This window comes from Opisthocomus hoazin, chromosome 2 (genome assembly GCF_030867145.1).
Source record: "Opisthocomus hoazin isolate bOpiHoa1 chromosome 2, bOpiHoa1.hap1, whole genome shotgun sequence".
Taxonomy (NCBI): domain Eukaryota; kingdom Metazoa; phylum Chordata; class Aves; order Opisthocomiformes; family Opisthocomidae; genus Opisthocomus; species Opisthocomus hoazin.
Window position 1 is genome coordinate 104,708,784 of NC_134415.1, and position 14,359 is coordinate 104,723,142.

The 14,359-nt window shown below is 48.0% G+C and overlaps 1 protein-coding gene across 1 annotated transcript in view; it reads right to left on the minus strand.

Moving 5' to 3' along the window:
* Positions 1 to 13,036, minus strand: part of LRRC1 (leucine rich repeat containing 1) — a 74,090-nt gene extending 61,054 nt beyond the window's left edge. The window contains exon 1 of the mRNA XM_075410701.1: positions 12,853 to 13,036. Coding sequence (XP_075266816.1) covers positions 12,853 to 13,011 — 159 coding nt within the window. The 5' untranslated portion in view covers positions 13,012 to 13,036. The remainder of the gene's footprint in view (positions 1 to 12,852) is intronic.
* Positions 13,037 to 14,359: the final 1,323 nt, after the last annotated feature.

Sequence of the window (14,359 nt, forward strand, 5' to 3'; positions counted from 1 at the left end):
ACTTACTAAAGCTGCAGAGCACATGTGTGCAACAAACAAAATTACACAATAGTTAAAGGCATTCCTGTCTCTTTAACTGACTAAAGGAAAAATGAACCGAGAGCTTTATTTCTAGTTTGCATAACAATTTTTAATGAATGACACTATTTCCTAGATAAAATCAGAAACTGCAGTTATGTGAATGGCATTTCTTTGAACTTCTTGCTTGTTTTCTTTGCTTTAAACTACGGAACTCAATCACTCATGCATGTTTAGTACATCCTACTCCCATTTCAGTAACTATTCTTCCTTTATCCAAGGCACATCATTAGTGCTCCAAAGTACTACTGGAGAGGCAAGCACCTCCTTTTTGCCTTATTTGTTTTACCTGTCCAAAAGACCACAGAGAAGAAAGAAGAAAGAGAATTAAGAGCTTATTGCAATAGAGTTCAATAAATGCAAATAATGCATATGTGTATAAACATCTGTATTTCTTAAATATATGCCAACCAGAAACATGTTCCTAATTCGATATATCAGACACAGTTCAGCCCCTATTTGAAAAGCTCTAACACCAACCTAAGTGCAACAGGGCTGTTGGCCAGAGCAGCACATCCACCCAGCATGCTGTAAGAGCAGGTTTTGATTGCAGACCCAACGTCTCTGCGAGTATCTTGGCAACACTTCTAATGCTGCTCAGTTTAGCCAGCCTAATTAATAGCACTTCAATGAGACAAACAATTCCATGAGCATCAGCACCAATGAAGCCTACAACTTTCTATGTCGTAGCAATTCCCAGCCTTCAACCGAAGCTCTTCCTGCTATCAAAGAATTTATAGAGGTTTCTCTTATATGAATTTTCTAAGAACACATCTTGAATAGAGCCCTTGTCGCGCTGGAAAACTAACCAAGTCTCTCTCCTCCACCCCATCACATATTTTTTAAAAAAACTTTATTCTGACAAAATTGGGTCATGGCAGCCAACAGAAGAGGGGGCTCGGGAAGAGTTAAGTGTGTGATGCACTGAAAAGTATAAACAGTGTGATCCCACCATCCCCATTTTTTACACTTTTTTTTTTTCTAAAGAATACCACTACAACTGGCACTCATTTCTAGAAATAAAAGATCACAGAATTAAGTCAAACTAGTAGGATTGGTAAAATGCAAGATTTTCCCCTGCGAAAGTGGCCAAAACACCACATGCTGCTGGCTTTCTTTCAATGGTTCACTCCTGCAACAAAAACCATTCACGCCCGAGAATCTCGCCTGAATGCTTCAGCACCTTTCCTGATGGAGGAAAATTTAAAAAAAAAAAAAAGGAGAAAATAGATGAAAAAAATAGGCAATCGAAATAAAAACCAGCGGAGGGCACAAAGACCTACTTGCAGCTACCGCTGTTTAGGGGAGGAGCAACATCTCACTGCTAGAGCCTTTCCAGGGCTGGAGACATGTCACGCTCCAAACCCTTCTGGCATAGGTAACATAACTAAACGCTTACTGTGTTAAGCAAAATGTTTCCATAAAAAGGCTACTTCCAGCAGCAAAGAGAATTAAAATTAGAACCTTTATGAAATCCACTGTCTAATTTTCGAGCTGGGCCAGCACGAACAGCAGAAATTAGAACAGGAGGGATAGGAGGAAGAAAAACGCAAATTAACTCCAGTTTCAGGGTTATATTCACGCAGGCTAGAAAGTGTTTGCCTTTTTTTTTGGGGGGGGGGGGTTCAGGCAATTGAGCTGTTGCTGACAAGCTTAAAAATCTGTGAGTACTTGCTCTTATGTTAGGTTTCCCTCAGACACCAATAGAGATTTTCAACATCCACATGCTGCCTCCACTTTTAAGCCTTCTTCGGGAAATTGCGGTGTTATATTCAAACGGGAATTAAGTAAACTGCCAAGACACAGTATATTACTAGGTCGTGTTTCTTAAACACCATCTGTATTTATTTTATCCATTTTCCAAACTTGTAACTGACCAGCTAAAGGATCTCTGTGCTTCAGAATTAAAAAGCAACACGTAGTCATTTAACCATAGTTTAACTCCCAACTGCATTCCTGCTTCAAATCTTTCTTCAGGCTCCATTTTCTTCTCCTATGTTGTAACCAAAAATCAATGAGGGGAAGCCTTTGCTTTGTTTGTTCACTTCCATTCACCAGCTGCCTGTCCCCCTTCAGTCGCTGGATAAGGGAAACTGCAATCAATCCTTCCCCACCCTTTTTATCCTGCCTCATAAAGACCTCGGGAAAAGGTCTGTCTGCAGGCAAACACACGCAGAAGCTGCAATTTGCTTTTGGTAAGCAAAGCACTGAACAAGATAAGGCATCAAACCCGTGACATAACATGGTGGTACGGCTGACACCGCGCTCTCCGGCTCCACAGCGAGGTCCCCAACCACTTGCTTTTGGCCCCTAGAAGTTTTTTTTTTTTCCCTGCACCATTGCATGGCTTCAGCAAGAGGGTGGGGGCAGCCCAACCCTTCCTTAGGCCACCAAGCCACTTGGTTGTCAGGACACCATGAGAAGAGCAAGGATTAAATCGCGTCAGGCAGAACCCGCCCTGAATTCAAGCGTTCTGCTTCCTGGGGATGGGTTTAACAACCAGGCTCTGGTACAGGCATGCAGACACACAAACATGCTCCCCCTGTCCATCAGAAGGACAGCAGAGAAGAGTGAAGGGCAAGCTTCTCCTCATTCCTCCCCCACCTCTCTTTTGTAGAAGTCCTCAATAGTCAATTTCTTGAAAGACCATCCACAGGGGACACTCAGTGGTAAGGATTCCACAAGGACAGGGTACTCGACGCCCCATGCTTATCAACTGTTCGGATTTCAGACATTGCTTCCACTCCGATGTCAGCCTCTGGACGTACCGGCCTGGCATCGACGAGAGCCACGGCCACGCTTACAGCCACAGCGAGCTGCAACGCTCCCTGCCCTCCCCCCAAGCCACAGGACACCCCCAGTTGAGAACCACCACCAATTCGTGAGCAAAAAAATCTCTAGGATGCCATCCTGTGTACCGCCGTCTTGAAATCCGTCCCAGAGACACTCGCCAGCAACACAAGCAGGAGCACAGAGGAAAACCAGCAAGAGCACTGGAAGCAGACACCTTCCACAAGAAGCGCACCCCAACAAGCTGCACAACAAAACACCGAGGAAGCTGGGTCCTGCTCCGGAACCACAAAGTATATAGCAAGGTCCCAGTAGACTCCAGTGAAGTCTAGCATGGGCATTATCAGTTTGGCATCTCCCACCAGCCTGCTATCAATGTCAAGATCCCTCAAGTCACTCCACCTGCTTTCACCTGTGAGCAGCGACAGCTGGTGAGAGCAACAGGGTTTCAGAAATACAGAACCCATGTGATCCTTTGGGCCAAACACACTTTAATTTTCAAATAAAGTACTAAGTGAGATACCGAAATGACTTCTGAGTACTAATCTCCAGTGCAGCACAGCACTGTCATCGTGCAGGTGATGACTCTGGATCAACGTGTTACTGGAAGCAACCACTGGATTTCCTCTCAAGCCATGAGGAGATGCAGCAGCAGACCTCTGCCTGCTTGCTAGGTGAGAAACCGGCAGATGGACAACTGCTCCAGGCAGCTGAGGTCTCTAATGCTGCCTTCACATGTTTTATGGCAAAACCAGAACCACTGCAGATTTTTGGCACAGTGAAAGACGGTTCCACTTGCCCAAACCACGTTTGTAGAACAAGCTGAAGCTGTACTTTGGTCTTGCAGCATCCTAGCACCAAATTCGTCATCATTAATGTTAATATAAGATGGCAAAGGGGTAGACATTCAAGCAGAAATCCATCCAAACCATTAATGAAATTACTAGATCTCACAACAAGACAAAGTATTAATGAAAGATCACAGTTCATGGGCATGTATCCTAAACAGAATCAGATGTTGCAACTGCTGTCCTCCCCCTCCAATGGAAGCTGTAAAGCCTAATAGGAAGGCACAGCCATGCAGAAGGGTTCTGGAGGAAGGGTCTATGGGAGACAGAGCAAAAGTGATAACCTCACTGAAGCCAGCATTTGACACACACCCGCTCCGTTTCCAACCCCTGTTTTCAAAACAACCGCCATTTCCTGCACTACAGTCAGTGATGAGCCAGTTGCACGTCCTGGTTTCGGTTGTTACCATCCATTTAAAAAAAAAAAAAAAAAAAAAAAACAAAAACACAACAAAGAAAACCAAACAAGGGACTACTCACTCTCAAAAATCAATACACTGCAGCACCATATCAAAACGCTCCTCTACCGAGCGACGCACTGAACAGGCTGCCTCACACTGTCTCCTGGCAGGCAGGGATTTACTTTCTTTTATGTCGATTAAGCAGAGGCAACAAAGGTTAAAAAGCACTTGACGCCACAGCTGTTCAGAGTACAGTGGTGGGAGGGAATATCTCTGCCCTAAAGAGAGGCCAGAAAACATCTGCTACAACAAAATATGGATTCACTGCAGTTAAATGCACTTGCCATTTGAAGAAACAAAAAAGCCCCACATCTATCTCATTAATGAACTTGTAGCATGCATTTTTCCAGTATACAAGATTATTGGCAGGAGGTAACATCTTTTTCTAGACCAACTGATATAATTAGAAAAATAACTCTATGTATAATCACAAAATTTATTTTAGAGCTACAGATGTACAATCTCTGCCCACAAACCTTGTCTTATCTGTGTACATCACAGAGAGAAGGGGATGCTACCAATCTGCTACAACAATACAACCCTTACAGAAAAGAAAAAGTTGAAAGTATTGAAACATAACCACCTAACTGCTTTCTTCCAACCAAGGTCAAAAAATCAGCAGAACTCAGCTGTTACTACAAAAAACCTGCTGTTAGAAAATATTTCAAACCAAGAAGACTTCAAAATCTTCTGAACACTCTCAGGGACATTAACAGGGAAGTCAGACTTCATAGGGGACACCAGTCTAAGTTCTCCCTCTGTTGCCATCAAACTACGGTCTTTCAAATTTGATGTCAAAAGGCACAGTATTTTATTTCGAGTCTTAAGCAATACAACAGAACAATCTGGAAGCTAGCAGAAAAACTAGATATATTTATCTGGTAATGAACTTATCTGGAGCCCTCAACACAGTCTTCTATGTTTAGAGGGATGTTAATACAAGGATCCAATGTTTCTTCTCTACAAACTATCATTTATTTTAGTAATTCAAGCATGCGTTGCACGCTAGTACTAACTGACCAGGCTCACAAAAGGTTTTTACAAAAGTTAATTATTCTCAAGACACTGAAGTTGCAGGTGTTCTTAGAAAGTATTTTACATAGCATTTGTCATACAAAAAAAAAATTCTTAAACTTGCAGTAAAATTATCTTTACTGCATAAAGTCTACTTCAGTTTCACACAGCGTCATAGTTCTTCCTCTGATATTAACTGGAAGCACACACTTGTCCAAATGGTACAGCGGTATTTCTTCGAGGATTTACAGCAAGATACGCGAAAACACCATGACACTATCAATGTTAAACGTAAAAAGCAATTAAACATTTGAGGGTGAATAAACACTGAAAAACATGACGACTCTATTTGCATCATTAAAAATATCAAAGCTAAAGACAGGTAAAATCCTTGCTATGCCCTCTACAGAATCACAGAACAACTGAGGTTGGAAGGGACCTCTTGGAGATCATCTAGTCTATCCAAACCCCCTGCTCAAAGCATGGATCACCTAGAGCAGGTCACTGTGAGCCCTCTTCTAATCAAGGCTAAACCATCCCAGCTTTCAGCCTGTCCTCATGACAGATGCTCCAAGCCCTTAACAGTCTTTGTGGGCCCTTGCAGGACCTGGTCCGGTATGCCCGTGGCTTTTCTTCGGTTAGCACAGCACTGACGCAGCACTCGAGGTGCGTTTCCCCCAACGCTGCCCAGAGCGGAAGGATCACCTGCTGGCAACGCTTTTCCTAACACAGCCCAGGATACTGCTGGCCTTCTTTGCCATGATGGACCATTGCTGGCTCACGGTCAACTTGTCCACTAGGTCACCCAGGGCCTTTTTTGGAAAAGCTGCTTTCCAGATGGTTGGCCCCCAGCATGTACTGGAGAATGGGGTTACTCCTCCTCACGTGCATGCAGGGCTTTGTACATCTCTTTACTTAATGAGGTTCCTCCCTGCCCATTTCTCCAGCCTCTCAATGTCGCTCTGAATGGCAGCACAAACATCTTTCTTACCAACCACCTCCGAGCAGATCCCTGAACGTGCCAAAGTCTGTTTCCTGAAGTCCACGGTTGTGACGCTGCTTTTTTCCCTGTTCCCTTCCCTCAGGATCCTGAGCTCCACCATCTCATGGTCACTACAGCCAAGGTGATCGTGGTCACTACAGCCTCTGCAGCCCTGACCTTCACATCTCAATCTGTCTTTTCTTGTTTGTAAGTATCAGGTCCAACAGAGCACCTCTGTCCATAAACTCCTTGATCATTTGTTTTAGGAAGTCATCAATGCACCCCAGAAAACTCCTGGATTGCTTATGTCCTGCTCTGTTGTGGTTCCAGCAGACGCCAGGGTGGTTCAAGACCCACGTGAGGACCTAGGCCTGCAAACATGAGGCTTCTTCCAGTTATCTGAAGAAGACACCATCTACTACTTCTTCCTGGTCAGGCAGTCTACAGCAGACGCCCAAAACAACATCACCCTCTAATCCCAAACTGCTCTCAGCTGGCCCATCACCCATCCCAAGGCAAAGCTCCACATATCCCTGCCGCTCTCTCACATGAAGGGCAACTCCCCATCCTGGCCTGTCCTTCTTAACAAGCCTGTATTCATCCATGGTAGCACTGCAGCCATGTGAGATATCCCACCACGCCTCTGTGATCCCAATGAAATCTACACATTTGAAAAAAGGAAGTAAAGCTTCTAGATGTTTACAGCTTAGAAAGGGATGGTTACAACCCATAAGTACAAATTTAAAGACAGCTATAGCACGATATCATCTCTTTCCACAGCAGATTACTGGCCACTGACCAAGCGTCTTTCAGGCTTATGGTTGCATAATGGGAGAAACTACGGCAGAACAGTGAAATTTAGTCTAAAAGGGTTTATTCCTGAGAAAGAGGTGCGGTATGGGAAGAGCAGAGGGACTTTTTCTTAAGGAGCTTTCACAAGATCTTGGTACGATAACAGCACCCTGGATTTCAACACCACACATAATGAAGAGATACAGACGCTGCCTAAGCCAAACGCCAAGCAGCAGCACACCGTCGGGTTTTCTCGGACAGAAACTGGGGCTTGGGAAGAGGCCAGGGTTTAACCAGGTATCTTGGGGAAGGGGTCTCGCATCAATCAAATAACTCTACAGAGAAGTATTAGCATATAACACCAAGAAGAAAAATCACAGGTGACAGATACAATCTGTAAGCTCAGAGAAGTGAAATGATTCAGAGTTGCATCAGATTAGGTTTACAAACACCACATAAAAATAATCCCCAACAAGTAGAAAGAATTCAGCAGACTCTTAAGCTAATTAATTGCATACATAAAATTTTGAATATTTTTCTTTTTCCATTGGAGTTTTCACATGAACAACATCTGCAAAGTCTCATGCGAAAGTGGTCTTTATCCTTTGAGTAGAGCAACTGAGCAGCAGCACAACAACAGAAGCAAAACAAGAGTTATAAGCTGTTTCCACCACTCGCCAATGCAAAGAATGCTAGCGATTTAATATAAAAGCCAAAATACAATACTGTATTCAAAGGTTCACTAAAAAATTCTAAAAATTTTTTTCTATAAAACAGTGGAAAAAAAAAATACAGATCCAGTTTTGTACTGCCAATTCACGCACAAAGAAATTAAGTTGACAGGATATACTGGCCCTTAAATCCTAATGTACAGGAGGAGTCGGGAACAACATTTCATCAACTACAAACTGATCTATAGCATTGAAAGCATTTTATTTTTATCTGATGCTTTTCATTAGAGAAGCTATTGAAATGCATCGTGCAGAATGTGTTATTTTCTTCTATCAAAGCAATTTGCCAGAAAGCCTACTCTTCAGTGAAGTATAGTTTTTGACGTGTAGCAAATGATATACTACACATTACAGCTTGAGTCGAAAAAGCCTTCGAGTTTTCACGTCTCAGGAAAATAAAAATGGTCCAGGTTTAGGAAAAAAAAAAACAAAACACAGGAACTACATCTTTTAAGTCGCTCTATGCACACTGGTGACCACATGCTATGCTTTTTTTCCCGTCAAATCCGATACGCTAAATATTCAACAGAAGGCACTTAGGATCCAGCACAGGAGAAGGAATTATTTAAGCAAGTTAAGAGCCACGCTCTACCAGCGGCCCTGTACAAAGCCCTTCCTTTTGAGACTGAAGGGCGCAGCTCTTTAATTTGTCTCGTAAAGCAAAAGCGGCAAGGAGCACGCTGACAACTAGAAATTGCTGTTCGGTGGGAAAACGGCCGCGTCTGCCAAGAAAGGCACCTCAGCATCGTGGAAAACCACCAGCAGCTTACTAGTACACAGCCTGCTCCTCCAACACATCCCACCAGGCTGGCTCATCCCGCAGGAAGGGCGAGAGCAGAAGCGGGAACCTGGGAGGTGGCAGAAAGGAAGGGGAAAGAGCAGAGTGTAAAGAAAAGAAAAAAAAATTGTTTGCAAGGGCAGTCGAGAATCTGGTGCAGAAAGGGCAGGAGGGGAAGCAAAGAACCCGAAACAAGAGGCAGACCGAGCTGTTCAGGTCGGAGGAAGCAAGATCCCGGGACGTCAAGGCCACGGGAGGATGGAAAAGCATGAACACACAGGGCAAGGAGCCTGAGACACCAGGGGTAACGGCAGAGAAAGGTCACTGTCAACACAAGTTCTCTCTCCGTCATATAACTGGGGAAGGGAGGGAAGAAGGGACCCGGGAATCCAGCAGAGTAGTTAAGGAGACCTGCGGAAAGACCCAGGAAACGAAGAGGATCCCTGGGCAGTAGCAAGATAATATAAAAAATTTGTAAGTTACTGTACAAATATAAATTATTTACTTGTATTCCTGAGAGGCTGACAGGTATAGCTTAGGAAAAAACCTTATTTGTAAGGAAAAGGGGGTCAGAGAAACTGAGATCTTTTCCTGGTCCACACACACACTAATGCACAGCAGAGCAAACAAGGCGAGGAGTGGAAATAATGGGGGCAAAGACATCTCCCCCTGCTTCGGGGACGTTTCTTTTCAGATGTTTTCCAGATGAACCCTTCCTCCTTCTCCTCTCTCTTTAGAAAGAGGTGAAGAATTCTACCATACATTTTGGTCAGCCAACTCAACAAAAGTAAAACCAACAAAATTACTAATTGTTTCAAAATAATTCAAGTGTATTTCTTGTTTCTCCTCTCCTTGGGATATTTCAGATGACTCTCACAACTTACAGTGCAGCACTATTGCTGGGTCTTTCTGCTAGACCTTTCCCATTGAGACGCTACAGTAACTCTTTAAGTTGCCTTCTGTCTTTTGAGGGGATTTTTTTTCGGTAACAACCTAACATACGCCATACTCTACTGTCCTCTAGAACAATAGAGCTTTTAAGCATGCTAGGAAAGACTGCAGATTAAACAAAGCCTAAGACTACTTCTGTCCCTCAAAATTGAGGTTTTAGGGTGTATTAGAGTATATTCTCCTACTGCTGTATCGGAGCAAACCAACCAAAGAACACCTTGCATTGCAACTTAACAGAAGCGGGGCAGGGAGGAAGAGGGGAGCAGGGGGGAAGCGTAGGCATCCAACACAAGGTGCCCCATCGACTCAAGAGAAACGCAGCAAGTCCATGTATTCCAACATGCCACTTGCTGCTATTCATCCGTCTCAGAAAGCTTCACTTTTGAAGGGACAAAAAAAAATCGTGCAAGCAGAACGAAAGCAGATGTCTGGAGATAAAGCCATCATCACCATCTCAGACTTGCCAAATGGCAAAGCTGAGAAAAGAGCTCACCAGTATCTACCTGGTTTCAAGAGAAGTATTGCAAGACCTCCTGCCTGCATTAGCAGCCGTTTCGTACCATACCTGCCGACATTGGGAAGACCAGGTCTGAACTACCAGCGCGTAGAATGAAAAACAGGGCAGCAGAGCTGGGGTTTTGCTTGTCCATCCAACTACTGCGACTTCTACTGCACGTCACGGAGTCTACAGGGCAACTCTTCTTCACCGGTTTCAAGGTCAGCCTCCACAGCAGTGATTTCCCAAGGAGGATTGCCACCATCCCAGTGACGCGAACACCATGTCAGTGTTACGGGACACATGACGGCATCAGCACAGCCCACAGATGATTCACCAGGAATCAACACGGATCACTGTGAGCTTCAGGCCTTCATCAAGTATGGGAAAACACCTAACTCGTGGGCTGTGGAGAGTTAAACAAGCCTCCTGACTTGCTTAGGCCTGAACTGACCCAAAACCAATTTGATTTTCTGTTACTGCCTTTATGCATACGGAGAGGAAACTTCACTGAGGTAAGATGAATATGATGCATTACACCAGATTAAGGGTGTAACAACCACTAAGATCTATGCTGACCTAACAGTTCGTTAATTACATGCCCTAATGATTTCCCTTGTGTTTTCTCTGCAAGGGGTATGGTGTACCCCTGTTTTTTGCACTTATTTCCAATTCCGTATCCGTACTTTGCATCGACAGTACCTCTTTGATTTAAATGTACCCTGTAGCTAACTTCTACAGAGAGATCTTCCACTATTCTCCTGCACCGGATTTCTACAGTAGAACTCGCAAAACTATTTGCTGGTAGAAATGTTAAATGGGGCTCTTCCCGTCCGTTTCCAGCTTCAACAGATCAGTTTCACATCCAGGACTGCAGCCGCATTTTTGTACCCCAAACTCCTACAGAGCCAACACTTATCTGAGACGATGACACTATATTCCTTTTACCAGAAAACATTAATAAGGAACCAACAAGGAAAATTCATAGGTCCATGCAGGAAGCTGTAATAAAAATGCCTTCCTGCGCAGCTGACAGGGCACAAAGTACTCAGCACAGATACTACAAATACATCTCTGCAGTTGTATTTCATCGTGTTCCTCCTAGTCCAGCTAAAAACCCACAAATGTATTCTTACAGTATATTTAGGCACTACTGTAATCTGATCCGTGCCCATAAAAAAAAAAAAATCTTTCTAACTTCAACTTTTGCTTGATTCCACTGCAACGCCAAGGAGCCTGGGCTGGTGGTTTTTTTTACACCCTCAGCTATTTTTTACGTGTGTGGGACTTACTATGTACTCACGTGTAAGTAAGAGGAAGAAGCGGTCTTTTTAGCCATCACAGGACAAAAGGCTATTTCATATATTACAACTCAACGAAGAGGAGAAACAATTAATAGTTGCACTCCACAGAAATAAATACCATACAATAATACCATGAAAACCAGACATCATCATTTACATTTGTATACCGCAACCAGTCTGCGGGAGATTCATTATTTTAAGGAAAAAAAACAAACGGAGAGCCGTAGGCCTCAATGGGATTTCAGCCACCAGCACACTCCGTACCTCCGCAGCAAGAAGTGTACAAGCCTGAAAGCCAACACTAAGAAGAAAAGCCTGGTACAAAGAGACTCCTGAGCCCAGCCTGCGCACAAAGCCAGCAGAGACTGCTGGAAGTCAAACCAGCACCCACACGGAGGCTACGTAAACCAGTTTTGCTCTACTTCAGAAGGATAAAGAGCCCAGTCACAAGAGGATGCAAACCTGCGCCTGGGACTTTCAAAGGAAAAAGCCAAATTTAACACATTGTCTCGACCGAACGTCTTCGCTACTGTCTGCAGGAAAACTTCTCCACCATGATTACTCTTACTGCCTAGAGTGAAAAAAACAATTTAGGTGAGAGAACCGGCTTTAAAAAAAAAAAAAAAAAAAAAAGGAAGGCTGTTTAAGTTTTGGTATGAACAGGCCAACTTTGATTCAGGTAGAAACAAAAGTGCTTTTGAAAACTTCCCTGCCTAGCGAGTTCAGTTTCTTGGGTTCCAGGTTGGTAAGAGCCGACACACTTCTGAGGCGCAGCTCCCCGACAACGCTTCCCCTCCAGTGCCAGACCCTGCCGACCACAGCTCACGAACGCCACTCAGCCGTCCGAAGTTTAACGAGGAGACACTGACAAACGCCCTCGGTTCATCAAGCCGGGAGCCGATCACGCCTCCCACGCGCCCTGCGCCCGCGGAGCCGAACCGTGCCTCGCCGGCGTGACGCTGGCGGGAGTTTCTCCAGCGACGTCGCCAAGTGCCAGGCTGGAACGACGCCGATGGAGGTTCTCCCGCAAAACCGCCAAGCGCCAGCCGCAGTCACGCTGGCGGGTGCGACCCTGGCGTCTCGAAGCCAACGCCGAATCGAGAGCGAATTCGCCTTCGACGATACCACCAAAAAAGTGTTACAGAGACCCGGCTACGTGTTTCACCCAAGCAGCAGCACGCTGACAGCCGTGCGGGACCTACACCGAGAAGAAGGAAAAGCCTGTTCCGCCGCTGGCGCAACGAAGTTTCCAGGAGCGGAAGGAGGGCAGAGCCAGGAACGCCGTTACCTGCCAGAGGGTTTTGGGTTTGCCCCACGGCCAGAGCGGAGGGCATCTACTGGAAGAGGGGGGAGGGGAGGGTTCAGCACCCTCCAAGGTCTCGTAATTCCGATGACGTGAATGTTAATCGCGACATACATCCACGTCCCGTGACTCCGGCCATCCCAGCAGGACCTTCCCCCCCCCCCCAAAGTCGCGGACCTCCAGGTTTTTCCCCCCCGCGAAGGCTCCCTGCCCGCCCAACGCCGACCCGGGACTCCGTCGCCTCCGTTAACTCCCGGGGTCACCCCCGAGGCCTCCGGAGCTCGGCAGCGCGGCGGGCACCTGCCGGGGGGTGCCGGCGCTCACCTTGGGCAGTTCGCGGAGCTGGTTGGCGTCCAGCAGCAGCTCCTCCAGGCTGCGGCTGTAGCGGTAGATCTCCTCGGGCACGGCGGCCAGCGAGCAGTGCCGCTTGTCGATGGACTCCACATGGCGGTTGCACCGCCACAGGGGGATGCAGTGGAACATCGCCCCGCCGCCGGGGCTCGCCGCTCACCGCCGCCGCCTCCTCCTCCTCCTCCTCCGCCGCCCCCTCCGCCGCCGCGCAGCGCCGGTCCCGGCGAGCCGGCGGCGGCAGCCCGCATCCAGCGCGCCGGCGGCGGGAAGCGGCCCCGGGCGAGCGCGGCGGCCCCGGGAGAACAATGGGCGGGAGCCGGAGCCGAGCGGGGCGGGGCGGGGGGGGCCGCGCTACTGCTCCTCGGCGGGCCGCTGCCCTCCCCGCAGGGGCATGGCGGGGCGCCGGGCGCAGCGCCGCTCCTCCCGCCGCCGCCGCTGCTGCTGCTGTCGGCCGCCGCGCATTCCCGCGCCTGACCCGGAACACGGCCGGCCGCTCCCCCTCCCTCCCCCGTCCCGGCTGACATCAGCGGGGCCGGGCCCCGCCGCCCCGCCCCGGCCCGCCCGCACCCCCCCACCACGCCGCGGCCGCGTAGCCCGGGGTCGGGCGGGCGCCCGCCCGCACAACTTTGTGCCGCGGGGGGGGCCGCGCTGGCACCGGCCGGGAGTGTGAAGCCCTGCCCGGGGGCAGGGGGCCGGGCTGGGTCGGTTGGCGGCGGTGCGGGGCCCGCGCTGGGTCGGGCGGGAGCCGGTCCGGGCCGCGGGCTTCGGCTCCGTTCGGACCCCGTCCCTCGCCGGGGATGCCGGCCAGCGGCAGGACGGGCAGGGGCGCAGGCCGCGCTAGCGGCTGTGTTTTCAGTTGTTGGAACGCAACGCTGCCTGGAAAGCAGCGCAGTAAAACGTGAGGAACGCTGTTCGGGCACCGTGGCCGCTGCCGGTGTTTCTCCTCTCCGACTACGTTGCTGTGGCATTAAAAACAAATCAATATCTACTCTCAAGGCTGTCGGGAAGAAGGTTTTTTAAATCCACTTTGGAAAGAGCTGATAGCAAGGTCAGCAGGGTCAGCGAAGGGAAACACGGCGGCCGGCCCCGGGCCCCAGCAGCCCCGGGCCCCGTACCCCCGCGAGCGGGGCGATGCGCTGGGCTCCCGCCGCAGACCCCGGCCTCCCCAGGGGCTCTGCTCTCCGGTCGCACAACGGCAGTGCCGCCATCCGCACGGTGACACAGAACGCGTTCGAAAACGGGCACGCAACGCCCGAGCTCCTCCTGAAACACCGCCAGCCCCTTCCACAGTGACAGCCGAGTTTGGTACAGGAGCAGGGTGGAGGGGCAGGTTTGCTGCGGCCGTCTCTGTTCTCCAGTCCCTGCGCGGCGCTGACAACGCTGAATCTTACAAAGTTGCGATGTGTGTGTTGTTGCTTTTTCTTAAATCAGCTGATCAATCTTGCCAGCTACACTCGTTTAATTTCTGTGGGCATTGCAG